The 27,658-nt window shown below is 37.7% G+C and overlaps 1 protein-coding gene across 3 annotated transcripts in view; it reads left to right on the top strand.

Annotated features, from left to right (window-relative positions):
• dpp10 (dipeptidyl peptidase like 10) overlaps positions 1–27,658 on the top strand; it is a 253,536-nt gene that overhangs the window by 218,907 nt on the left and 6,971 nt on the right. For all 3 annotated transcript variants that reach the window (XM_025903742.1, XM_005456470.4, XM_025903743.1), the window contains 15 exons: positions 2,660–2,757; positions 3,333–3,456; positions 5,504–5,542; positions 8,476–8,583; positions 11,984–12,075; positions 13,064–13,111; positions 13,681–13,802; positions 16,997–17,041; positions 20,317–20,415; positions 20,501–20,570; positions 21,734–21,928; positions 24,632–24,686; positions 24,898–24,997; positions 26,836–26,894; positions 27,566–27,638. In XM_025903742.1, the coding sequence (XP_025759527.1) occupies positions 2,660–2,757; positions 3,333–3,456; positions 5,504–5,542; positions 8,476–8,583; positions 11,984–12,075; positions 13,064–13,111; positions 13,681–13,802; positions 16,997–17,041; positions 20,317–20,415; positions 20,501–20,570; positions 21,734–21,928; positions 24,632–24,686; positions 24,898–24,997; positions 26,836–26,894; positions 27,566–27,638 (1,327 nt within the window). The remainder of the gene's footprint in view (positions 1–2,659; positions 2,758–3,332; positions 3,457–5,503; positions 5,543–8,475; positions 8,584–11,983; positions 12,076–13,063; positions 13,112–13,680; positions 13,803–16,996; positions 17,042–20,316; positions 20,416–20,500; positions 20,571–21,733; positions 21,929–24,631; positions 24,687–24,897; positions 24,998–26,835; positions 26,895–27,565; positions 27,639–27,658) is intronic.

The following is a 27,658-nucleotide window of genomic DNA, read 5'->3' as shown; positions in this document are numbered from 1 at the left end:
CTGTATTATTGTAGGGGTTTACCTTACAATATAAACAATCTTGAGGTGATTGTTGTTGTGATTTGTCACTATATAAACAGAGCAGAATAGAATAGATCTGGAATTCTTGGACAAAGAATGTTGAATATGGAGCTACCAGACTGGAGGGAAAGGGGAACCTCAGAGGAGGTTTTGGATGCAGTGAAGGAGGACATCCACAGGGTTGGTGTGACAGAAGAGGATTCTAGGGCTGGGGTGAGATGGAGACAGATTGGGCTCCATTAGTCAAGCTAAAAGAAGAGGAAGAAAAAAAGTAAAAATAAAAGCAGCTGGTATCAATGCTAACATGCTTCAGCTTAATTTACAGAAATATAGTAGCCTATAAGATTTGGTTGTTTAAGGTATTATGATAATACAAAGTGTTTTTTTTCTGCTCAGTGTTTTACTTCCTATCACTGTAACACACTTTTTTTGTTTATAAGTTCTTTAAAAAAATCATCTGGCTTCATATGTATTTGGCTACACAGAGAGAAGGATTCTGTATAAATAATATATATGTGATGTACATGTACTTGTGTGGAGTCCTCTCAGAAAACAACAGCACATATAGCCCAGGAGGATTGACACTTGTATGGGTTGAATGCTAATTGGTTGAAAGAGGGCAGAAATAACAACAAAAACAACAAAGATCAGGAAAGTACTCAAAAAAAAAAAAAAAACGCAGGCAGGATTTGCAGTGGACAGTTTTCGTTGTTTAACACTCATTTCCATGACAGCTTGAAGGACCAGTAGCTACAAAAGCAAGAGTTGCCCACAGAACAGTTGTCCATGAGACTGCCCCCTGGTGATGATAATTGGAGTTGACCATTTGCCATTGGTGTGTAAGCTATGGCTCAAGGCCAGCACTTAGGCTTTTGGTTGTCGATTCTACCATGTAGAAGCTTGTAAATAAATAAATAAATAATAAATTTTTATTTATATAGCACCTTTCAAGACAGAATCACAAAGTGCTGCACATAAAATTACAAGTCATAAAAAGATTTAAAAAGACTAAATAAAACAGGCAAAAAATTAACCAAAAGCAGTTTTAAAAAGGTGAGTTTTGAGTTGTTTTTTAAAAACAGCTACTGAGTCCACAGTTCTTAATACTTGGGGGAGAGAGTTCCACAGTCTAGGGGCCACAGTGGCAAAAGCTCTATCACCCTTAGTCCTCCTCTTAGTATTTTTTATAGCAAGTAAGCCCAGATCAGATGTCTGTATTTTTTTAGTTTTTTGGTAGTAGATGAGTTTGATGAAGAAGCACCTCTTGCAAGATAAGCTAGTGAAGAGTTGCAAAGACTGATAAGACTGATAACACTTTAATATTTTAGCTTAGTTTAAATAGTATAATAACGGCTGACCTAGCTGTCTAAAAATCTAAACATCCACACCGATTCTAAAGCCATATTTAACATTTGTATTTTGTATTTAATATCTTCTTTTATATTATTTAGCAAAAATGATCAAACATAAAGAATTTACTTACTGTTTTGTGAGGAATAATAAGAGTGATCACAATCATTTAACATGTGTTTAGTTTTTGTTTAAATAACCACCAAAAAAGCTATTTTTGCATAAGAATTGTGCAGTTTAATGGTTGAAGAGGAAGCACAGAAACAGCGAGAGCAAGTAACAGATGGTGGTGGGGTCCTTAGCTATTGGCTTTTGGATATTTATCCATAGACTCAGGTGTTCAATAACCTGATGACAGTGAGCACCAAGGATCTTCTGAGCCATTCAGTCCTGCAGCTCAGTGAAGTAAGCTGATCACTGTGCATCTTTCCACCAAACCCCAATGACCCCACTTTTCTTCCTTTTCATCTAGTTGTCCAAAATCCAAAATCCTTGTCTTTCCCTCTGCCCCCCAGTGCAGTATAAAAGAAGACACTTGCCATGACTGACTGGTAAAGCATGCAGCATTTGCTGGTGACCTCAAAGGAGCTAAGCCTTCTTAGCTAAAAGAAACAGCTGTGCCCCTTTTGGTAGAGAGCATCCATGTTCAAGGCCAGTTTAGTTTGTTGCGCAGATGCCAACCTGAGTATTTATAGGTCTGCACCATATCAGTATCCTATTGAACTTCCCAGCTGTCATTGGGTGAAAGGCCAGGAACACCCTGGTCAAGTTTGTGAAAACAGGTGAAAATACAATACAATATAGCAGATATGAACTAAATTCAAACAATACCCCTAACCCTTTAAACTTTGCTCTCAATGCATCTGGTCAGCCGGATGAGGTATTATAGTGCACGTCTCCAGTGTTAAAGCGACTTAGGTAAGGGTTTTTCTAGGACTCCTCTGTATGCAGAGTGATGTTGAAATAGTCAAGTTTAACATGCCTGTTTGTCATATGTACTTGCTTTAGTTTAAATATGTATGCAGTGTTTCTTCTTTATGTCTTTTTTTATATCTGTTTTTCAGTTTTTCTGACAAAAATCTCTAAATTGTTTCCGCATAACAGCATAACCGTGTGTGCATTTAAGTTTTTACCGCTGCTCTCAATGAATTATTCATTCTAAATCACTTAATTTGGCAGCACTTTATAAGTCACAGTTGCCACTTTGGAGAGTGTTGCATAAAGCATTTTTCCGCGGCAGTGAAGTGAGATTTCTGTCTAAACTCTGGACTGTTGGTTTTGCATGCAGGCTGGTCAACCCAACCCAGCGGTGAAGCTCTATGTAGTCAACCTTTACGGGCCGACGCACACGCTGGAGCTCATGCCTCCAGAGACACTCAAGCTGCGGTGAGAGGAGCTGCATTTTCCCTGCCAAACTTTTGCACCAGCTGCTATGCCACTTAAAAGGATACCTGACATTTCAAACTTCAGATGATCATTGTTTCTCACTCGACTATGCACCTGTAATTGGGAAATCTTTCACTCTGCGCATGTAGTTGTTACAACTGCTTTCAGTTAATAAAATGAAGAAAAAAAACAATGGCCAATTAGTCTCACAGTGGGTGTGGTGAAGTTATTTTACAACATGCAAGTACCATTTAGAAATCTTACATTACTGTGTGCCAGAATTCAGTGGATATTAATGAATGTTGAAAGTCTGCATGCCTTTTACCAGCATGATAGGACTGTGTGGAAGAGAACTAACAAAAGGAAAACAGCAGCTTGACATTGAGGTAATTTGTAGAGGTGTAAAAACCACAGAGCTCAGCTGTGCAAATGGTTCATTTTCTTAAGCGTGTAGAGCAGTTGTTTGTAGTTGTTAATATCTAAGTTTTAGATGTGTTACATTAAAAAAGCATCTAGCCTGTGAACATGTAATTACAGGACATGACATGACCATTATGATATAATTTTTTTTATAGGGAACATTATGTGACAATGGTGAAGTGGATCAGCAAGACCAAGACATCTGTTAGATGGTTAAACCGGGCCCAGAACATTTCCATCCTGACTGTGTGTGACACGACCACCGGAGCCTGTGTCACGGTCTGTGTGTGTGTTTCTTTGTGTGGAAAAACAGAAAAATTGTTATTGCATTTTTCCTTCTTTTATCTCATGTAAAAAGTATCTCTAACTTCCTTAATATAGAAAATCGACTTATTTTCTCAGTTCTTGATATAACAAAGTATTCACTCTACTTATGTTTAAAAACTTTGCAGCAAGCACTTAACTAAGAGATCATTTGATCAAGGCTAGATCTGCCTTGTGAGTTAAAACATCTTATCTGATTTCCAAGGTAAAACTCCTGAGAATTTTTTTCTACACTTGTTTTTCTTACCTTCAGCTCTTGTTACTTTAGATCCTTTTCTTCTTTGAGGCCACTAATTGATTACTGTCTGCTTTGTTGCTGTGAGATGAAGATCTAAGTAAGGATACCCAAGAAGGGTGACATCTGTTATTCATGTTAAACAGAAAGTACAGCTACCTTGATTGTTTTTGCATGACTCTCATTAACCTTTTCAGCAGTTACACAGACATGGTTATCTGCATTGCGCAGGCACCATATTAAACTCTCAATGTGACAGAGTGTTTAGTTACGATCGAAGAGCTGATGTTAAGTCTTTATTTCATATCTCGTGTTTTGCATGTGGCAGGTTTGAGTATTTCTGAAACCAGATCAGTCTAAAAAACTGACAAAATATAGGACTTCATTAATTTCTATATCACACAAATACTAACAGAAGCATTTAAATCCAGAAAGTTTGTACTGAAATAAGTTCTGCATATGGGAGGAGGCTTTAATTGCTGCAATTAGTGGATTCTCCCTACAGAGGAGCTGTGTCATGCAGACTCAGAGAGATATTTCCCCCCTTGTAATAACCCCTGTAACTGTTATTATAGCTGTAAACTTTGTTACTTAGCTGGATTGTTAGCTTGCCACTGAGAAAGTCAGGTTGTTCGAGAAAAATGTGTGTCTCAGAGCCAGTTGGGAAGTAGTTGCTGGAGGTTGGTGCTGAAGATATGTTTGATTCTTGCTGGAGTTTGTCACAAACAGAGTACTGTACCTACCTGTAACTGCTTTAGTCGTTAGCAGACTGCCAAATTGCCAGTAGTTTGCATGGAAGATGCTGACTTTTCTGCAAACACTCACTAACTACTTGCAAATTTTAGTTTGAAGGGAAGTGTTCTCTCTGTTTCCAGTGTGCATTTTTTACTTTTCAAAGTTTCTTTACCAAAGACAAGTTTGTGTCTTTCATACATATAACTGGTGACTGCGACCAGACTGCTAGCGACCAAAACTATAGCAAGGAGGGGTTTGGTACAGCACCAAATACCTCTTTGAGAACAGTTTCACCCAGTGGCTGTTCAGTAACTCTCAGTGAGTGATAAAAACAAAACGTAGAAACACAGGTACTTTTAGGCTTCCTGACAGAAAAAGTTTGAAAAGCACTCTTCAGTTTGGAGAAAAATTGCCGGCGAAATTGCAGCACACTTCCACATTCTCTCCATATTTGCTGGGCAACACAGAGCAGTGTTAACCTCGTAGTTGAACCGTGGGACTCAACAGGCCGCTCTCCAATTCTGCACTTTTCTGTTTTGGTGTGATTTGCATGGACAAACACGCTGTCCAGCCAAGAGGCAGCTTAGCTAAGGCCTGGACACAGCACCCAGAGCCCTCTTGCCAAAACTCTGGCTCCTGCTTATGCATATTGGTTTGAAATGAGGGTTCAAACTGGGAATGATGTCCCAAGTGGTGTGTTAAAATAAACAGCAAAATAAGGGGGCCATTACATGACAGATGATTATGTCTGGAAAATGAGCCACTGAAGTGTTACTCCAGCATCACTTTTACACAGTATTAAAAATATACCACTTATGTATATATTTTGCTGACATAAAAAACCAATGATTTTGGGAAAGAACATGATTACATCAATTATCGTGCTCGTTTTGTTTGCAGTTTCCAAACCACAATGCACCAAATAGAAGGAGAAAATAGAACCATGAAAGAAAGGCTGTAACAGATGAGAGGTTCTTGATGATGTGGGTGAATTAACACTCATTTGACATTTTGGTCTGACATGTTTTTCAGAGGCATGAAGAAAGCTCTGAGCTCTGGCTCTCCAAGCAGGTACGCTTCTCTTTATTCTACATGTCAGTGCCTGTCATTTTGAAAAGCTTGTGCTCCATTGCTGTAATTTCACTTGAAATCATGTCTGCTTCAAAATTTTTCAAAAATTACGCAACACAAAGTAGAATTTCTTACTTATTTGTATTTATATAGACACTCTCAAAGTCTCTGTATCCCTGGAATCTTACGACTGATTCAAGCACAGGCTGAAAGCTGGAGAGAGAGCAAAGACTATTCACATGTGTGAATTTTCCCTCTTCCTGACTCTATGGTATAGACAAAAAAAAATACTGCAGCCTGTGTTTCAGTTGATTTATGAAGCTCATTTGAAAAAAGTGAAACTTTATTCTTCAGGCTTTTAATTAAAGAAAAAATTAAGCAATTAACATCCACCAGGCCGCTGGAAACATGTTTTAGAGGCTTAGGATTAAGTTTTAGCCACATACTTTCAAGATAAACTTTCAAAAATCTGCAGGTGTATTTATAGATTACAGCTTTTCTGTTAAAGGAAGTGGATGTTGATCAAACCTAAATTATAAATTAATATAATAAATAAACATTTCTTGTACAAAGTGTAATTTACAAATAATGTGTTCTTTTTCTTCATCAGCCTCTTTGCTTTATGTTGGAAGGGCCATGAGTATTCAGTAACCCAGTACCAAATAAAAGCCAGCACAACACACACACATGTTTTTGCTACTTTTACATTTTGATAAAATAATTATATTAAATATCATCAGTTCAGATTTAAATCAGTTCCCCGTTTATCTATGTTTTCATTTCTTCCTAAGGTGGGCTGCAGTCCGCTCTGTCTCTAAGCTTTATCAGAGCAGTGATGAAGGCAGAGTAGGAGAGTTTCTGGCAGGATTTGATCTTGTAGTCCCGGCTGGCTCAAGCAGTGTCTAATTTAACCAGCTGACATCCTTGGCAAGCTGCTTGTATCGGTAAAGGTGGTAATCTGACAGAAGCTCAATTTTGTGGTTGTGCCAGTGCAGAGAGAGGCCTTTTGCTAATTACTTTCTGTTCAATACCAATATATAACATCATGGAAAAATCCAAGCCTCATTCTTGTTAATCTATCCCAAACTGAGGAAGAATTTAGAGTTTAGAGTACAGAGAGTTTCTATTTTTCACAATTTTGGTTCCAGAGATTTAAACTTTTCTTCAAATATCATGTGCGCAGTATTGTGATTTTGTGTTGGTTATGTTCAGTAGTAAAAATTAGAGAAACTAAAAACACAGAATCGCTTTTTAAAAAATAAAAATAGACAAAAGTCTACATTTGCTGAGCAAGTTACAAATTTTATCACATTAAGGGTTTCAATTATATTATTATTATTTTATTATTATTAATAGTTATCTTTTAATTTATACGGCACCTGTTGAATGCATTATTGCATATTTTTCTTCTATGTTAATCATTTGTAACTATTATTGTAGTTTAAATAATGTTAATAATGTTTTCCATAATGTTAAATGTGGATTTTTGTGTAAATTTTATTCAGACGCTCATGGCTTTTAAATCCAAATTTAGTTGACAAGTTAAAACTAAAATTATATCTTTTTATGGATTTTACAAGGACTGAATTCAAACTCGTTTTAAATATGAATTTATTATTAATCAGTGAGCATTTAAATTTGTTTGAAAAATCATATGTCTTTTTTTTAGATAAAATATCAGATTGACATTTTATTTGGCTGTAATTTTTTTTATATTCACACAACTACTCCAGGTATGCAGACTAATATTACCTTAGAAAATTTGTAATATTACCTCAATATTACATCAACATGTAAACTACCTTTTTCAGGGGATTATTTTTTATTGTGCAACACATAATGGGATTATATCTGAGTTCAAATCTGCTGGACCAAACCGTGGCCTAGAGGGACATTTTCTCAGTGAACTGAAATGACTGTTTTTCAACTTTCACTTTTTAACCAAAGCTCAAGATTGTTTAGCCTTCTTAGAGTTTTCTGACATTTTCTTCACCATCTGTGGTTAGTTTGTTTGGTTTTTTTGTTTTTTTGTCTTTTTTGTGTTTTTGCTGAGAGGCTGTACTGTCCAAATGCATAAGTAAAGGCTCATTTTATTGTACGTTACATAAAAAGAAAAACCCAATTAACTTTAATTGTCAATGTAGTGAAGAAAAAAATCCCTCTTAAGTGAAAGTATATGCACTATGGTAACGAGTTAATCCAGCCCTTTAACATTGTGTGTGCTAAAAATAAAATTGAAGGGCTAAACACATTTAAAAAGGTGAACCAAGCATCACCAGATATACTGTATAAATAGAATCAAATACCCTGTGAATCACATAACACCAATGATGCCTCTTTCATTTCTTATAATGCGCCTTATTTACATCCAACTCCCTCTGCACTGTAAAGCCTGTCTACATGAGCCAATGCAAGCTTTCTGTTATGAATTTAAAATCCCCAAATCCAACCACAGTTTAGTAGCTGTTTTCAAGGACTAAGCTTTTCTGTTTTTTCTTTCTTTTTTACCACTGTCCTGCTTAGAGTGCCATATAGAGTTAAGTCATCCATCCTCTTTCCTCACTGCTGTCCATGCTAACAATCCATTTTTCTTCCCAGAAAATGGGTAGACACTCACTTAGTCAGTCAACAGTCTCTTTATATACAATCATTGCAGATTGCTACTTTCAGGTAAAAAAGTGGTTTGGCCATTTCTCAGCTGTGGAGGCCAGCCGCGCATCATTTTCATCCACTTGTTCATGCCGTTGGCATCTATGTAATGTATGCCTCTGAAAGCAGGACTCTTCAGCATGCTCCGCAGCTTCTTTTACAGATACACTGGAAAATGTGCAATTTGTCTAATGTTCTAAAAATGAAATAGGCACGTTCTAGTTCATCTGTTAAAAAAATATTAAATATATGCCATACAACTGACACATATTTGCTTTCTACAGAATCAGGAACCTGTGTTTTCCAAAGATGGCAACAGATTCTTCCTCACAGTGCCGGTCAAACAAGGAGGACGAGGAGAGTTTCATCATATCGCCATGTTCACTACACAGGTGAATGCTGAATTCATAGTCACTTTAAAGGTATATATCTAGTGTGTAACTACAGTGCGTATTCACTTTCCTCAGTAACTACAAGGTATTCTTTGACAGTAGAGCGTGACATACCAGTTTAGGTGCTGATGGTGGTAACACTACTTTGTTAGAATTACAAAAACATGGGCTTATATAAATCTGACAAAGTGCAAGTCCTGTGGACTCACACCACAATCTCCTGGCTTGTAAACATGCGACATGGCCCTCCCACCCCTCCCACCCCTCCAACCTCTTCACGTGGACTTTGTAGCTTTCAAATTTACCAATTATTGTGTGTCAAGGCAACTAAGACACTATGTACCTCAAAGTGAGACAAAACCAATATCTGACCGAACTCTATAAAGGACTGAGATCAAGACTTTATGGTAATGCGATGGATGTTGCATCAAAGCCGCAGCTAAAGTCACCTTTATTTGTGATGCTGTCGAATTGTTAATTAAAGTGTTGCAATAATCATCTATTTTATGATACCCCTCCCCCTCCCCCCACCAACACAAGCACAAAATCCAATAGCCTGTTCTCATCAGCACAGATATTAAAGTTTCCCCATGCGCATCCCAGTTGTATGCAAGATTTCAGTGATGTTAGCAGAAATAAGCAGGGTTATTTGAAATCTGTTTTTTTAACTCCCTCAGATTGTTTTCCAATTATGGGAACTCGTTCTCCAGTGTAAGAATTCATGCAGTATTAGTTTTTGCAGAAATAAATCTCTGGCTGAGCCTGTTCGGTCTGTAATGGATTTGTCAGGTCTGATAAATGTTCTAAAATGTAAAGAGGCTTTTTGGGGCAAAAAAAAGGAATATAGCCCAAGCTTTTTATATTAAAATAAAGATTTTGTTTTGATATTTGTAAATAATAATAATAATAATAATGTTCACAACTGGAATGATTATAATAAATCTGTTTTCTGATCTGCCGTGGTCAATTAAAGTCCACCGAACCAGAATGTTTTGTGGCTTTATGACATCGTGTCAGATAAGAATCAACTGCTTTCAGGGAAATATAGATGCAAGCAGACTGAGAGCTGTCATCTCTGCGGGGTATCCTGATGTGCCCCAAGGTTTTCCCTCCCTTGGACATCCCAGCAATGCCTCAGTTAAGAGGCATCCAGGAGGCATCCTTGTCATATGTCCGAGCCAATTAATTCCTTTCAATGTGGAGTGGCAGTTGCTCTACTCTGACCTCCCCCTGAATAACCAGGCTCCTACCTCATCTCTAAGTGAGACCCCAGACACCCTTCAGAGCAAGTTCATTTCTTATTATTTCACTCATGTCGTATAGTTCTTGGCCAAAGACAAACCTAGAAATGTAATAAAATTGAGATCCTTACCTTCATGTGCAACTCTTTTTTTTTAACACTACAGACTGGGACAGCGATCAAATCACCGCAAAGGCTACACTGAGCCATCTGTCAGTTTGACTTGGGATTCCCTGGAAACATAAGTCATTATTAGGCTTATGATTAGAAGATTTCACCAACATTTTCTCATTCCTAGAAAGCTGAATATTCCCATTTTGTTAATGCGGGTGGTGTCTCACAGATAGACTTAAGACATGAGTCCTGTGACAACCAGGTTTAGGCAACAGCGAGGTGGGTCTTGACCGCTTGCCATCATTTTTCAGTATTGAGGGCTTGTGTTGTTAAGATGCATATTTTAACTGAAACCTCATTTTTGTGATAACTTCTGTGATAACTCTTCTGGGAAAAAAGGGGGTTGAGCCCAGACATCGTTTGGCGGATGTTCAGTCTTATTCTTTCAGTCCCTACTTACAGGTCATGGACATATGTGAGGTTAGGAACATAAAGCAAGCAGTAAATCAACCACTTCAGCTTTCATCCTGAGCTTTCCCTTCACCACAGCAAACCAGTTCAAGGTTTCAACAGACACTGCACAAAAACTCACATGCCAGCAAAAACGCTACTCAATTTGCTTTATTGCAAAAAGGGCCAACATGTTTAGGGATCATCCTAAAACTAATAAAAAATACACCCCACCGTTCACAGAGAAGGGCTGCCCACTTCTCAGATGTGTGCCTTCCAGAAACTAGAGTCCAGGTGTGCAGACAGCTGGGCTGATTAGAACAAAGGCAAATCTGTTTTATTAGATGATTGAAAAACAGTGCCAAAGGGCTTTTAGATTAGAACAGTAGGAAAAAGAAATTTGAGTTTTTAATACCTTTTCAGCAGGAAGAAGAAACCCCAAGCCTCTACTGTCTGCAACAATGCAACAACCAGCAAAGAGGCTTGACTCTGAGCTGAAACGAGCAGGACTCATAGCTGTCATTAAAGATGCAGAACCTTGCTTGTGTTACTGTTTTTTTTTAGCACAGTTGTAAACTGTGTAGTTTCTTTTTTTAGTCTGTCAATTTTTTAGCCATTTTTCCAAAGTTGATTGTGTGTTTTTCTTTGTCTGCCTGGCTTTTGTGATTGGGACGTATTTAACATCATCTTCTTTGACATTTTCATTTAAACTGTTATTTTTTACTTTTTAGAGCTTTTCAGTCATTATTAGTGCCTGAAGGAGGTAAAAACTGATAGATTTTTAAATGCCAGTTTTGTGCCTAACTTTGCTTAACCCTTTGGTTACCAGATATTCTATAACCCTCTGAATAATGAAAGCTTTATTGGCTCGAGCCAAAAAAAAAAACTGGCACCACCTGAACAAATGGTTTTCTTGAGGATAGTCCAGCAGTCTCCCATGTTAAAGTCTGACACGCTGTACAGCCAATCATCCACCTGGTCTTCTCCCTGAAGGTGCATTTAAGCTGAACGCAGAGCATATTTCACCCACAGTGTCTCTCCAATCTCTGTTGTTGTGCCACAAACAAACAATGTACTATCTGGCATCTTTGCTACAGTCACGTGTGAGTGCCGTGTTCCTGTGTGTTTGTCTGTTTACATTTTGTTGCTTTACATTTATTTAGTCATGAGGACAAAAATAAGCTACAAACATCTAACCTGTACCAGATTTGTATGAATGTTTCCACAGCTCATGCCCAGGCTGAACAAACAAATGTAGTGCTCATGGGTTGTAACTAAAAATTAATATAATTCTATGACTATATGTAAATCTTGGACATATTCATGTACAGGTGTATTAAAAAACATCCAAGGAAATCCACTGAGAAAGGAACAGTGTACTATTTTATTGTCTGTATAGAATCGGTCCTATGATGGAATCTACTGATTGATTCAGCTCATAAATATTAGTACATTTTCATTTTGTTGGGTTAATGACTGATATTTTTCTGGCATGGGCACTTTTGAATATGCAGTGTTTGACTGACACCTGAGCATGAGTTAAGTGATGGCACTCAGTCAAATGACCCTCTACTACTCTTGTTCTGATTTTTTCAGTTCAGAGCTGATCAAAATGAAGTCCGACATCTAACATCTGGAAACTGGGAGGTGACAAAGATCATTGCCTTTGATGAGGACACCGATAACCTGTGAGTGTGACCGCAAAACTCCCCCTAAAACCTACAAACTTTATTGACCTCAATAAAAAAAAATAAATAAAAAAACAGTCATCCTCTCACCCCAGAGTAGTTAAGAAATCGATGGTTTGGATTTCTTATAGCACACAACTTGATTTTAAGATTTTACAGTTCACCTTTAAAGCGTGTATGGTTCTGGGCTCAGGCTGCCCAGCAGAAATGTTGACCCCATATGAACCAGTCTGCGGGATGATCCTGTGGTGGTGGAGCCATTCTGGCCGTTCCAATGTTGATGCTTAAATTAAACCTGGCAGTCCCTTGACCATCAGGACCTCTCAGCTCGCCACAACCTGCATGAAGAGATAAGGCTTGCAAATGATAAGATGAAAAAAAAAACCCAACTTAAAAAGATGACTTTTCTTTTTCCACTCTGTTTCTCTTAATCTAATTGTAATTTTATTTCAGTTTTATTATTGTCCATCTGTATGATTGTTCTGTTTTACTTCTCTACCAAATTAGGAGCTTGTTAAGGTGGAATTTGTACCCTCCTATTCATAATTCCTTTAATCACAGAGTTCCTGATCGTGGTTTCAAGCAGTGATGTGTTTTGCCAAGTCTGTGACCACAAGCATGTGTTACTGAATCTTACTTAGCTAATCTAATACTGTTGTCTTTTTCAAAGATCGAATATAGCTGACCAGAGTGCTGATCTTACGTGTTTTTAGCCACAAACAAAGAGAAAGAGCTCCAGCAGACTGAAGTTTTAATTTAAAGAAAACAACAACAATAACAAGAGTTGGGTTGATAATGAACGAAGGAGTGAACACTGAATTGTCTCCTTTTCTCCTTGGTTCACTGTGGATACCACACATGGGACGTGTGTGTTTTTGTAATTAAATGTATGAATTTTGCTTAAACAAAGAAAACAAGGAGATAATGAGCTTCTGTGTTTAATTTAGCATGTCTGTTTGCACTAATTATCTTTTATGTCCTCTAACAGTTATTTTCTCAGCACCGAGGGTTCACCACGGAGACGGCAGCTTTTCAGGTTTGCATCATTATTATTAATTAAATCATTTTTATAAAATGATTAAAAACTTTTCAAACTTATATCTTGAGAACTCAAGGGACTTTTATTATTAGTAAATTTACTCACATGATGATGATGATGATGATCATGGGATAAAAAAATAAATTATTAAAAAAATGGTTGCAAAGAATTTTTCACTTTCACAGTTGTCACTTTATTCCCACATTGATATATTGTTGAATTTTTGGAGCCAGTAGAGATTATTCTGAATATTTTGGCCACTTTATCACCAGTTTACACATAAAATTTGTATTATTAATCACCTCCCAGTTATTTTTCTGACTACTGGTTAAATATAAAAATGCCAAAAAACTGTGAAAAATATGCTTTGTGTAAAGGTGTAAATTATACCAGCCTGTAACGAGACAGGTAATACTTTCCAGTTGGATATGATTTATTACTGGTTTGCTCGCTTCGGGGGAGTTATCATGAAAAAAGATCAAGAAATATGTCCTTTACTTTCTTACTCAAAAAGTTTTATGTATTTCGTCTCTTATTCCATTTTTTAAATGCTCTTCTCTTCTCAGTGTTAAAACTGTGGGCCTGTTCCCCCGACGGTGTTTAACATGTGAACTGAATAAAGCCCACTGTTTGTACTTCGACGCTGACATCAGCCCCACGAACCAGCACATTATCCTTCACTGTAAAGGTAGGCCAACCAGTATCTCACTTTAAGGGCCCTCCAGTTTTCCTGCTATGAAATGTCCTTTCAAAAGGCTGTCAGAGTGTCTTTGGCTTTCATAGGCTGACAGACTTCCATGTGATTGGGGTCTTATTATGAAAAATTATATTCTAAAATAGTTCAGGGATTTGACTCTGAGGTTCAAACGTGGGTGTGATTTAGAGAATCACAACAGTCTGGTGCAGACAACAGTCTGCTTCCACCCACGTTGTTAGATGAGGGAATGAATTTAACCTCTTAACAACGAGCAGGCCACCAGTAATACACACAGGGGTTAAGGTTAGGTTAACACCTCCATCTTCTTATGAAATATTTGCTTGTTTGGCATTTCCAAATGGGAAAAACTATTAAAGAAGAACTGCAAGTTCAAAATGCAAATATGACACTTGTTATTATAAAAAAGTCTTTCTTGATTCAGAAAGTACAACCAAACTAACTAAATGAGTTCACAACAGACCTGTGCTGTGTACTAAAAAGCAAATTAAACATATCCAGGCTTTCTTTGCTTTAGCTGGTTCAACAAAACCTACAACCCAACTCAGAGATAACGGGTATTCATGACAGTGGTTATCAGCTTTTTTAAGCCAGCCACACTGCTTCAGGCTATGTGCATGCTCACATAAAAGGAGGCATTTGAAGTGTCATTTCACTTTCCATCCGCACAAAGTGGATGAATTGAGTGCAGCACACTCCAAATCCAATCAGAGACATTATCAGACATACAGGTGATAAGGATCTATAAAGGATATGAAAAATAAAGCAGCCAAAGGCAACGATGTTGCTGCAAATAAAATGAGAATAACTCTTAAGTAAATATGTTTATTTTAATGCTCTGACAGCTGCACATTAGAGCTCTGAAACTCTAAACATTAAAGGCTCCTCAGCACACACAGCACTGACTGTCCTATAGTTTGCAGCCAGATAAACAAAAGTTTTTGCTGGTAATTAGACTATCAATAGACTGACTGAGTTTTCTAATCTGTGTTTTATTAGCGTGGTGCAAAACAGACTTGAAAGCAAATTAGGACCAAGCTTAAAAACATAATTGATACATTTTCACCAACTGAAGATAGACGTGCAGATTCCTGTGATAATGCGACACACAGTGTTGGCATAACTTTAGAGGTTACATATGTGTATAAAATGCATTCCTTCTGCTGAACATCTTTATAGCACTTAGAGCATATGGTAATGAAAAGAACAGATACAGACAGGCAATTTCTAACTGAAACTCTGAACCCAACCAGCTTCAGACCAGGATGTATGTTCAGCAAAAGTTACCATGGTGACGCACCCAGGTAAAAAGGCATCGGTCTTCACGACACTGAAAACTCTGACTTTAAGCTCGACGCACTTCACTAACCCATTAATCTTGTTTTGGAGCCCATCTCTCCGGTGGATGTCAAGAGAATATCTGAATACAATCCTGCTCTTTTAAAATTACTTTTTCTGCCTTCTGAATTCCAAATCAAACTTTCTGACTTGTTTTGCTGTTGTTATACACTTGCAGCTTCATAACTTACCCAAAACTAACACAGCAGTATTGACGTTTTCTTTTATTCCAGTCCTCAGGCTGATGAGCCTCATAGCCTGCTGTCTATGCCAACCAAACAGCCAGAATTGAGCAAATATACTGTAACAACCCTTATTATGGTATATCACCGCTAGGGGGTGTCATCCTATTATTGTAGTAGTTGCAGAGTCTCCTAGTGTGAATGCAGCGACAGCCATTACAGCCGAGCATGCTGCTGTCTGTGCGTATGTTTAGAGAGACCTTACCATTGTAATGGGCTGGCACCAGCGACTACCTAACCCCCGGCACATGTATGTACGAATAGGATTGAGCTGTGGAGACCTGGCTTGTATGGTCTTGTTCTGTTAACGCCACATAAAGGTCTTTTTTTCTATTTAACTGACTGGCCTCCGAGTTTTCCGGCTAACCTCCATACCACATGCCCGCTGGACCTGCTAGCCAATCCTTCCTCGCCAGACTACGTTACAATACATCAGCACAAGCAGATACTTACATGATGTTGGGATGACTTCACATCATGGCATCTGGCCTGTATCACCTGAATGGACAGTTACATTAATAAAAATTAAATCTTTACAATTTTAACCATCTAAAGCCATTTGTGTGGCGCTTCATTCTGTTACAACATAGCTGCAGATGGCTGCTGGTTTAAAAAAATCAAATTAGGATTAGGTTGTGTTTTACGTTCCTTATTTATTCAGCATCCATTTATTCATCTGGCACATGCCTGGGTTTGCTTGTCATAATCTGTCACCCTCCAGATTCAGTTTAAAATTAATCTCTCATCAGTTTGAAATGAGAGTCATAAAATGAATAATTAGCCACTACATTGTGTGTAATCACTTTTAGGGAGTATTATTGGGCAACAAGTAGATTATTTAATGAGGGGTAACTCATATTGTTTGTGGTTTCAATTTATTTTGAACAGCTGAAAGCTCTTCATGCACAGGAGGCATTTGGGCTTTGGCGTGATGATATATTGGACAATAACTGCGTTCCCTTTCCCAAAAGCAATAAAAAATAATGGAGAAAGCTTGTTGTCTTCCAAAGGCCAAGTTCACATAATCCTGACAAGCTTCTTCTCACACCTGTTTTCATCAGCACAAGCCTCTTAAACCCACTCATAAAGTGATCTGATTGGTTTACTGTTTTCTAGCAGGTACATGCACAAAATGAAACCATTTCTCTGTGTGACATGAGAAATCGCATAGGTCAAAGCTAATACAGCCCACCGACAGATAAGTGCAAGGAAATAAAAAAAAAGTTGGTTTGTGTTTTAGCTCAAAGAAAGGAGAGCTTTAAGTACAGCACACCTGCCATCCTATTAACCTCTGACAAAGTATATTAGAGAAGGGCATTAACAAGTACTGGCTTAATTTGATATTAGGGAGGCATCTTGAGTGACCTTTAACCCCTAATTGATTTAAGAAAATATAGGGAAGGTGACAGCTGCCTACACTGGCCTTTTAGTGCAGCTTTAAAGGAGCCCCTTTACATATATTAAATACCATTTAATACCATTTAATAGTAATTGGGCAAACTGTCAGCTGGAAATGTCTCCAGTCATGATAACAAAGATGCTGGAAATTGCTTAAATTACTTAGATGCTCTTTTTTTCCCCTTTCAGGTCCTGGAGCACCTACTGTGATCCTACACAGTCTGAATAATTCAAGTAAGTTTATTTGTATCTCACATTTTAGAAAAAGTAATTCAGAGTTCGTGAATGAGGCGACATTTCAAACACAATAGGCCTCTTGCAAGAAATGTAAATGTTATTTTCCCTTGACAAGCAACATGGGTGGGGTGGAGGAGGGTGTATTCATGGAACTGACTGCTTTAATTTGAATCTATTTTAAGTTTAAGTGTAAGTGTTGTAGAAAAATTTCCAAACAAAAATAGATGACAAAGTCAAATCTCATAAGATTTACCCGATGTTCCTGTTCACCACAATTATTTTCAGCTAAAAGCTCTGTTACTGTCTTCCCCTTTGGATGACTGCCAAAGAGTCACTGGTCACTGTGTTTCAGAGAATTTGTAACAAATACAGATTTCACTGAGAAAAAGCAAATTTCTCACAGAGCAAAGAAACTCTTCTGTTTTTCTTTCCCAATTTTTGTGAATGGAACTGACAGACACACAGTGGAACAAGTAGGCTCTATGCTAATGACCACATTTCTGGAACTTCATGATCAAGATGAATTTTCCAGGCTGAAGCAAGCAAGTTATGAGAAGTTCAGAGAGTTTGGGAGCTCAGCTTAGTAGACTTAATAAGGCAAATATATAAGTATTCAAATAATTTATGAATATGCGCTTTTTACGTATACATATTCAGCTGCTTATCAATGCAAATGTTGAAATCTGCCAATCACATGAAAGCAACTCTGGCATGCAGACATGGTCAAGATGACCTGCAGATTCTTAGCATCAGAATGGAGAAGAAAAATTACATCAGTAATTTTGAAAGTGACAATGTTGGTGCCAGACGGGTTGGTCTGAGTATTTCAGAAACTGCTGATTTTATAGAGAATGATCAGAAAAAGAGAAAATATCCAGTGAGCATCAGTTCTCTGGATCATAAAGCCTTGTTGATGTCAGAGGTGAGAAAAGTGCCACAGGAAGGCAACAGTAACTCAAATATCTACCTTTTACAACTGAAGTATGCAGAAGAGCATTTCTGAATACATAGCAATTTGAACCTTGAAGTAGATGGACTACAATAGCAGAAGACCACACCACATGCCCCCTGCCATCAGCAAAGAACAAGAAACTGAGGCTACATTTCACATGGGTTCAGTGCACCCATATTGTGATGACTGCTTCCAGCAGGATAACACAACGCCGCAAAGCTCAAATGATCTGAAACTGGTTTCTTAACCATGACAATGAGTTCCTTGTACTCAAGTGGCCTCAATAGTCGCCAGATCTCAAACCATTACAGCATGTCTGGTATGTGGGATGTGTTGGATTGGAAGATTCCCATTATGGATGTGCAGCTGACAAATCTGCAGCAACTGTGTGATGCCATCATGGCAATATGGACCAGAATTGTTGAGGAATGTCTCCAGCACCTTGTTGAATCAGTGCCACAAAGAATTAAGGCAGGCAGCCTACTACTAACCAGGTGTACCGTGAGATTCAAATATTACTAAAACTTATCTGTTTAAAGTAGGGAAAATCCTAAAATAGAATGAGTCCCATTTAGTAAAAGGTATGATTTCTGGAGAGGGGTCAGCAACCCACATGTCCTGATTTACATCGGTACGGTTCAAGACATTTACTCATTAAAGCCACCCCTAAATGCAGTAATAGAGGGTGAACTACAAGTCTTTTCAAGCATTTTAAACTGTAACAAAAAGCTGTACCAGAGTCTCTCTATTACCTAAAACAACCACAGAAGAAGAGACAGGCCAGTTTTATCATTTGTTGTGGCCAAGTGCATTTAAATTTTGCATTACAGGTACTCATCAATTCCATTATATCTTTTTAGTTTTAACAATATTTTTTCTGCCTCTTTTTTCTAAAACAAGTTTGCCCTATCTGAACCACCAGATGTGACCACTGCAGTATCCCATCTTTTCTGCAAATGAAAGCAAATAGCAAAGAGTTTCTGTAAATATCCTCACATGCAGCGTCAGATTCCTATCCTTGCCTGACAGTCGATTTTGTAAGTGGCTGGGTGGGGATTAGGCCAAGGAAATGTAGTTGGTGTAAAACCTAAATACAGGCTGACAAGTATTTCCTCTTGAATCTGGTCGTATGTCAGAGCCACCAGAGCTCACACGACAATCACACTCAGGAAAATAGTGGTTGGAGACCATGATGCAAACAAAGTGATTGTGCATTTCTTTGCCTGGGAAGTGGTAGCTTTGTGGAAAGGACATTTTGATAGACATGAGTTATATAACTGCACCTATTGAAGAGGTACAAAAAATGAAAAAGCATGAATGTTGCTCTCTATGTGTGTACACTGCTGAGAAAAGACTGGGAGAGATGCTTTCACTGTGTACTGATCTATGTGTACAAATGTGACTAAAAGCCTGAAACACTGGAAACAACTCTGCTCATTGTCAAAGAGTAAGGGTTGAGGGTGCCATGTGCCCAAAGTCTGGTTGATCAGTTGATCGTCACAACTACTTGCAATCAGTCTCCGACAGCAAAAAACTATTTACTGCACTCACTCACCAACCACCAATTTTTCCAGGTTATAGGCTCTTCCATTGACCACACAGTCAACAAATCCAGATTTCTTTCTTCTATTTTTGGCATGAATATGGACTCACACATTCTTTGTCTCGTTATCCAGATGTATGTGTTGTCTCCCAAGGAAAAAAACAACAACAACAACAAAAAAAACAAAAAGAAAAGAAAAAGTTAACAGCTGTGCTGCAGAAAAAGCAATTTGCACAGGGTTATTAGGACAGGGCCTCCATCCACAGCTGGGAACTCAAGGCCTCTGGCGGTTTCATAATGAGACGTCTATTGATTTTGGGTTTTCTATTAGAAATGCTGGATGAATTCCATTTCATTTAGCTGCTGTTCAGATGGCTTGAATGGAAAAATGGCCAAATCAGAGAGTCACTGTTCATTACATGTGGAGAAAATAGTGGGGCTCCTGTTTTTGAGGCCAGAAGCTGCTGTGTGTAGAATGCCTTTCAGAAATTGAACTTTTTGAATGTATTTTTCTGTGCTCATCCAAGTTTAATATTGGCTACATTATTGTAGTTATTCAGCTCTCTCTATGAATTTGCCACAAAATAAGACTATTTCAGAAACAATCCCCTAGAATCAGATCTTATTTGTCTGACATACACTTTCCATCTCATCTCATTACATCACAGCCTCAAAAGACAATTCCGTACACGTCATTTGCATTCAGCTGCATTCAGATTATTGACAGCAATTTTTGCACTCTTTCATCTTTTAAACACATTGCCCTCATCTTTACAGATTACTACATCCTTGAGAACAACTCTTTGCTGAAGGCAGCCTTGAAGTACAAAAGGATCCAGCTGACAGACTTCAGAACCGTTCCAATGGAACATTTTGGTAAGGAAGTGTAGGTTTCTGTGGTGTTAGTGTAACTCACAGGTGAGCTGCAATACATCGACTTTTCTCTCACTTCTTGTTACAGATTTACCTTTGAAGATCTCTTACCCACCAGACTTCTCTGATTCCCGCCACTATGGACTTCTGTTGGTCATGTATGTATCACATGTGCTTTCTTCTATATCTCACATTCCTTGGTCAAGTAACAGAGAACAGAAATGTATGAATATTTAATGCATTAGTTTCCAGTTGTAATCACACTCCTGACTGTAATTTGCATGTAAAGTAACCGGGGTCATGTTAAGTCAATCACAGCGTACCTTTGTGGCAACCTGTGATTCAGTCTTCTTCATATCCATTTGAATAATGAACCAATAAAAGCAAAAATAATCACTGACAGGATGAAGTGCTTCTATTCCAGACTGATTGTAAAGAGAACCTATTTTCCTTATTTTCTGTCATGTAAAATGTATATAATAAAACTGAAAGGTTGCACTAAGGTCCAGATGAAGGTAAAAAAAACATTATTTTTAACTGTTAAACAGCTAAAAATAAGTCAGTGTACCATACCTTTGCACTGGGTCGCATGTTGCATTATGAAAAAAGCTATTTCAGTCTTTAGAGGGAATCAGCTTAGAAGTCTTAGGAGTACTTGTCTTAACTCAAAGTAGATTAGACCAACTTCTGAGGTAACTTTTGAAAGTAAAACAAATGAGCAAAAATGCTAAACTTGAACAAATTCCTTAATAGTATTTTGATAAATACCGTAAGCCTGTTATTAGGCACTTTCATACCAAAGAGTTCTAATGACTCCCTGAGGGTTGCTGCCCACCGAGGAGCAGTGGAACAAGATGAAGGATGTTTGTGGTGCAAGCTGTGCGTTTGTTGTTTGTCACGGGCTTCAGGATGACAACCTAATTGGAAAGCCAGGGTTTCTGCCAGAAAACTGACCAGCCCCAGGATGGTTAGGGTGATTGCAATTAATCTGCACTTGATTAATGCGGCACTATCTTACCACCAACCACTATAACACTATGATGTCATTGCACACACAGAGTGGTTTTTTACTTGCCTTGTAATCCGATTCCTCCTCGTTTCCTCTCTACATTGCTTAGCTTCATGTTGATAGTCAAGGCAACAAGCAGAGAGTGAAAATTTTGAAATTTGTCTTTCATGTTTTTTTGTTTCATTTTTAGACCTCTTTTTACTGGGAAGTTGTATCAGCTCAAAAAGGAATTTCTTCCAGTTCTAGAAGTTATGTGACCAGTGCAGCTTCATGCTGCCTGAAAGTGCCTGATTATGTTTGTTCTCTGTTCAGTGACGGTGCCCCTGGAGGTCAATCTGTGAGTGACCGTTTCTCCCTCAGCTGGGACTCGGTCCTCGTCAGCTCTGACAACATCATCGTGGCCCGTCTGGACGGCCGGGGCGGCGGCTTCCAGGGTCAAAGGATACTGCACGAAGTTCACCAGAGACTGGGAACTGTTGATGTTCAGGACCAGATTGCAGCAGTGGAGTATGTTATCACATCCATTTTATTTTACTTTTAACCATCTTGTACTTTGAGATAAAAAATTCAAATATGTGCAAATCCCCTGAACAAGAGCTTTGTAACTCAGTTTGGAATTGAAAGCAGAGTGCCATCCTCTTCTTATTTGATCTGAATATTTCTGCACTACTGTGTCTAATTTAAGTCTTGAAAATGGTTCTCAAGTCAAGAATAAAGGAAGAAAATCCTTTAAAGAATAAAAGTTCCAGATAAAATCCTTTTGACATAATATAGACTAGACTTAAATTAGAAACCATAGTGTAGACAGTTTCAGATGAAATCATAAGAGGTTCTGGATGTTTCATTATTTGGTTTAGGAGCTGCCAGTTCAGACAGCACATGGATTTAACAGCAGACAATACATACCTTTGTTAAATACTGTAAGATACTGATTTCCTTTGCTGTTATATCCAAAAAAATACCTAAATAACAAAAAATTCAGAATGCTTATCTTAAAGGATAATCAAAAAATCTATGTAAAAACTGTCACAACTCCCCGAATTAAAAAATATATATATATATATTTGGTTTGTGAGGATTCAGACATATTTAATGATGGATAAAGAATACTTTACTATGCATATTTATAATGCCAAAGCAATTAAGTAAGTAAGTAAAAGTAAGTAAAATTTATTTATATAGCACTTTTTAAGACAAGAAGCTGTTACAAAGTGCTTCACATGAGAATAAAAGGCATGTCAAACAAACAATATAACAATATAAAAGAAGTATAAAAGCATATCAAACAAAGCAATAGGACAGTATAAATATCAAACAAAAACAACATATTACACACGAACATTACCCAAATGCCTGTCTAAACAGATGTGTTTTAAGCTGTTTTTTAAAAGAAGCCACAGTGTCGATAGTGCGTAGCGGGAGAGGTAAACAGTTCCACAGTATTGGAGCTAGGGTTTGAAAAGCGCGATCCCCCTTCGTTTTCAAACGGGTCCGTGGAATAGATAAAAGACCACTATCAGTGGATCTAAGAATCCGCTTTGGAGAGTAGGTTTGGAGAAGCTCAGTGATATAATTAATATATCAGTGATAATTACAGTATAAGTAAGTAAGTAAGCAAGTGCCAAAATCATATGTTGATTGTTACTCTAATATTTGTATAATATAATTATTACAATTAATTTAAGCCAGTGGATCTAAAACTTTTTCATGATCCATTTCATTAGCTAAAAAACCCCAAAGGTTGTTTTCAGTCATGAACAATGAAACAGTTTCAAATTAAATTTTGATAAAATGGTGAGCACAACAGAATCAACTAACTCTTAAAAATCAGTTAAGTTAAATCATATTTACTCAGCTGAATTTCACTACATGTTTTTCCACTGCTTGTTTGTGCTACACCGAAAATTGCTCCCACCAAGTGAAGCCCGCCCCATAGTTTAAGAATAATTAATTTAAAAGCAAGATTCTCACTCTTTTCCCAGGAGAGAACCCCACGATACATCCAAAACAAAAGGTCATTCGCCACAATGAACAGACACTTTGGAGCCTTTTGTCCAAGTGATTAATAATTATGAATATCAAACTTTCTCAGTGTCATCTTACAGGAATTGATCAATGTTAAAATGAATAAATAAAACAGGTTATACTTTTTTTTTTAATTTAATCATCAAATTCATATGTTTTACACAAACAAAACGCAAGGCAGTAGTTGTTGTTGCTACTGTTTGTACAGTAAGTTGCAATAAGTGATCAGTGGAGTATAAATTCTCTGCTCGTTCATGCTCATAAAAAATAAAATCCTTTTAGCCTCTTTGTCCCACTGAACTCTTTGAAGTTTATAGACACTCTGCTTAATTTGCATTTTAGAGTCAAAACAGGGAGAGTCAGGCACAGCAAGAATATGGTGCACACTGAGGTGGGACTCTAGTCTCTTAGGAGTCATGGCAGAGCCACCATTAGCATTTTTGCATTTAGCCAGACTCAACATGTACTTTTTTTGGTCATGTAACATTATGATGTTTTTTGATTTGGGTCTTGTGATGTGATCTTTGCTGTGAGATTGTTGATGGAGAATTATAAAGAAGGTCAAAAGGAGCTGCAATGTCTTTGGATCTAGAAAAAGCATATGAGAGGGTTGCAAGAGAGGAAGTGTTGTATGAGGAACACAGGATTGGCAGAACAGCATGTGAGGGTGGTGAAAGACATGTATGAGGACAATGAGACAGTGGTGAGGTGTGCCGTAAAAGTTACAGGGTGGGATTGCATCAGATATTAGCTCCGACCTGCTTCTTGTTTGCAGTGATGTTGTACAGGTCGACTATGATCTTTGCAGATGACGTAGTGGAGTGAGTGGAGATGAGAGTTAGTGGTGATTTGTGATTTTTGATTCTGTTTTAATATCAGTTTCATATCAGACTTTACACATATACAGTGGATTTTTTAACCTTCTTTAGGCAGGAGGAGGACTATCGGGATTTAAAATCATGTGCTTTACTTATGTGCTCAAATTGATGGTGCAGCCATATCGCCTCATGCATGTTTATGAAGGCAGGAGGTGTATCCAAGAATAAAATCATTAGAACTCACTGAAGTTTCTGCTATTTTTCAAGTGTTTTTTAAATATTTATTGATATCCCACTTCTTGGTTCCTCCCATGCAACCACATTTAAGAAGTTCTCTAGGTCATATACCATGTGTGTGTTTCTCCAGATACATGATGAAGTTTCCATACATTGACCGGACAAGGATAGCAGTGTTTGGAAAGGTGAGCCTCCTTTTTTTCCTCCAGTTTTCTACATTATATTTGTTACCATCTAATTTGTATTTTTACTTCCATTGCTGAAATTATTAAGTGCCAAGAAGCTACTTAGTAAAATTTCTACTGAGTGACTCCAGTGATTGAATCCAAGTTCATTTTTACACTCGATGGATTTCAGCAATTAGAGATGAATAAATGTTTGTGTTTCCTCACTTAGGGATACGGAGCCTACATAACATTAATGATGATGAAGTCTACTGACAGCCTGTTTAAATGTGCGTGTGCAATGTCACCAGTGACCGACTGGAAACTCTATGGTGAGTAAAACATCTCTCAAAAGAGGTTAATTCACATTAAAGATACATTTTACAAGCGGAAAGGCAAATTTAAGTAAAGAGTGTTCATGTGGAGGAACAGAGAAAGAAAAAAAAGAAAAAGATTTATTATTTTGCCTTTCACCAAATGCTGGTCAGGATAGTGTGACCACTGTGGGAGATCAGTAGAACTGCTGTGGTGCACTTTCCTGTGAATTTCATACATTGTGGAATTTCAGACCATTGTGTTGGTTCACAACAATAAATAAATATAATTATATAGGCAGCATTATGTACCACACCGCAGTTTTATTTGGCTTGAATATCCTAGCCACTAATGTGCACAGAATATACTTTATTTCTCTATACTGTGACACAGTACTATTGAACATGTTCTGGTTCTGCATTTTTGTTTTTTTTTTAAGTGATATTCTTTTTATGTTCATACTTTTTAGTGTCCCCAGTGTTTCATTGTTGTTGTCTTCCCCTGTTTTCCCTCTGGGTTAGCTCCCTTGTCTTCCTTGTTTCTGCTTCTTGTTTCACTTTGGGAATTGTTCTTCCTTGCATGTCAAATAAGTCCTAGCTTCATGGGTACATTTGAATAGTCTGCTTTGCTTAGGAAAGTTTCATTCTGGCACTCATAAGAACTGTTTGAATTCTTCAGATGCTAAGCAAGAGGAGAGGAGATAATATCACCCTACAATTTATAGTGATGCAATATCCAACCATTCCTTAAAAGATCAGCATAGTTGGAAAAGTGGTGGAGCATATTTTCCGTTTTATACCCTAACCTACTGATATATATTTTGAATTTTTAATCATTAAACCCCAAGGTTAGCGGTGAACATTAAAATGCTGTCATGAAATGCTTGTTGTCCAGGTGTTGTCTTTCATGAAGAATAGATTTATCCCTAGTGTGGTTGGACTGTCTCCACAATGAGTTTCTCTTTCTCTTAGTCTTTATCACTTTAGCACTCCTCCTTGGCCTCATGAAGTTTCTCGTGAAGGCCAAGGAAAAATGGCAGGGAAAGTAGAGATGCAGTAATATTTCTCTCTGTCTTCCCTCTAATTCCCTGATTGTTTTCACCTGTGTCTTGTCTCCTGCTTTTTGTTATTTCCCTGCTTTGTGATTGTACTCCCCTTGTTGTCATTTGCACTGTGTGAGCTCCTAACTTTAATAGCTGCTATGAGTTTACCAGAATAGAGCATTTTTAGACAATCATGAAACAGTTGGTCCTGATTTATCATCACCATATTGCATCATCATCTTTATTCATTAAAAGCCCAGTATATTTTCCCAAACATGAATTATGCATCTCATGTGTAACAATTTAGACTCATGTCTACACCCAAAAGCAAAACTTAATTCTCCATATTGAGCAGTGCTCAATATGTCAATGACAGCCAAAAACTAATCTGCATTTCTAGCTGTCTGAAGCAAACGAAAAAGACATACCTCATGTCTGCAACATCTGATGATTAACGGGCTATTCAACCAATTAACGTACACAGTAAAGTGACAAAGTAAACCTAGATCATTTATCAATAAACTGACTAAATATAAACGTTATTCTTCTCCTTTAACCTCTCACTAAAAATGACCTGTTTACTTCTGTAATCTGAGTGTGAGATGAATCCGACCACTGTAAACATTGTCCTCTGCAACACTGAGATGACACAGATGACTTCTTCACCACCACAAGCTGCTATTTCCTTTTTACTAAAAGTATTTAATTTGGCCCTGAGTAACAGGATCTCCACTTTGTGCAGGTACTTAGCTGCAGCTGAAGCACTGTGTGCTAGTGGCACTGTTAAGAATGTCTCACTTCTCATTTGCACAGCGTCAGCGTTCTCTGAACGATACCTCGGCATGCCATTACGGGATGACAGCAGATATCAGGTGCGTGTTTGCTGCTTCCACGAGCATGTTTCCTGTTGATCTTTGAAAGCGTTAACATCAGTGACACACCTACAGTTAAGCTCCTGCAGTTACTGAAAGCAGCTGCTATCAAAGTCAGAGGTAGCGATGCTTTGCTTTACTTTTTCTTTTTTTTAATGCTCTGTAGGATTTTGTCACTCATCTGTCTTTGGTTACTCTGAACTCCGGTGTGTCAGATCACATGCCGAAGTTTGGGTTTTTGTTTTTTTCAGCTGCAGTGAGACTGTCGCTCTCAGGCCTCTTGATGTTCAGCTATCAGATGTGCTTTTCTCCCAGTGTGATAGGAAGGAGGCAGTGAAGAAGAACAAAACAGTTTTTTGTACAAGCACAAACAACAAATCTGACCCTGACAAGTATTTCACGGCTTCTGCTGTAGCACAACTTACATTTTCCTTATAATTTATGCAATCTGTGATATTTCAAGAACAGAAAATAATATCTGTGGGAGATACTTTATCACTTAAAGATCTCTGATTAATTTGAATGACTCTGTCAGTGAGTGTCTGCATGTAGAATGTAATTTAGTACAGTGCCATTCATTTGATCACATTCTGCATCTTTTTTTTAATTTTCATTTCTCAATGCCAGTTAGCATATCTATCAATTAATTATCTCCCCACTCTTTCTCGCAGTTTTCCAGTGTGCTGCAGAATGTTCAAGCTCTTAGGGAACAGACACTGATGCTGGTGCATGGCACAGCAGATGGTAAGAAGCAAAATAAATCG

The sequence above is a fragment of the Oreochromis niloticus genome, linkage group LG16 (assembly GCF_001858045.2).
Source record: "Oreochromis niloticus isolate F11D_XX linkage group LG16, O_niloticus_UMD_NMBU, whole genome shotgun sequence".
In the NCBI taxonomy this organism is placed as follows: domain Eukaryota; kingdom Metazoa; phylum Chordata; class Actinopteri; order Cichliformes; family Cichlidae; genus Oreochromis; species Oreochromis niloticus.
This window is presented reverse-complemented; position numbering and strand designations above follow the sequence as displayed.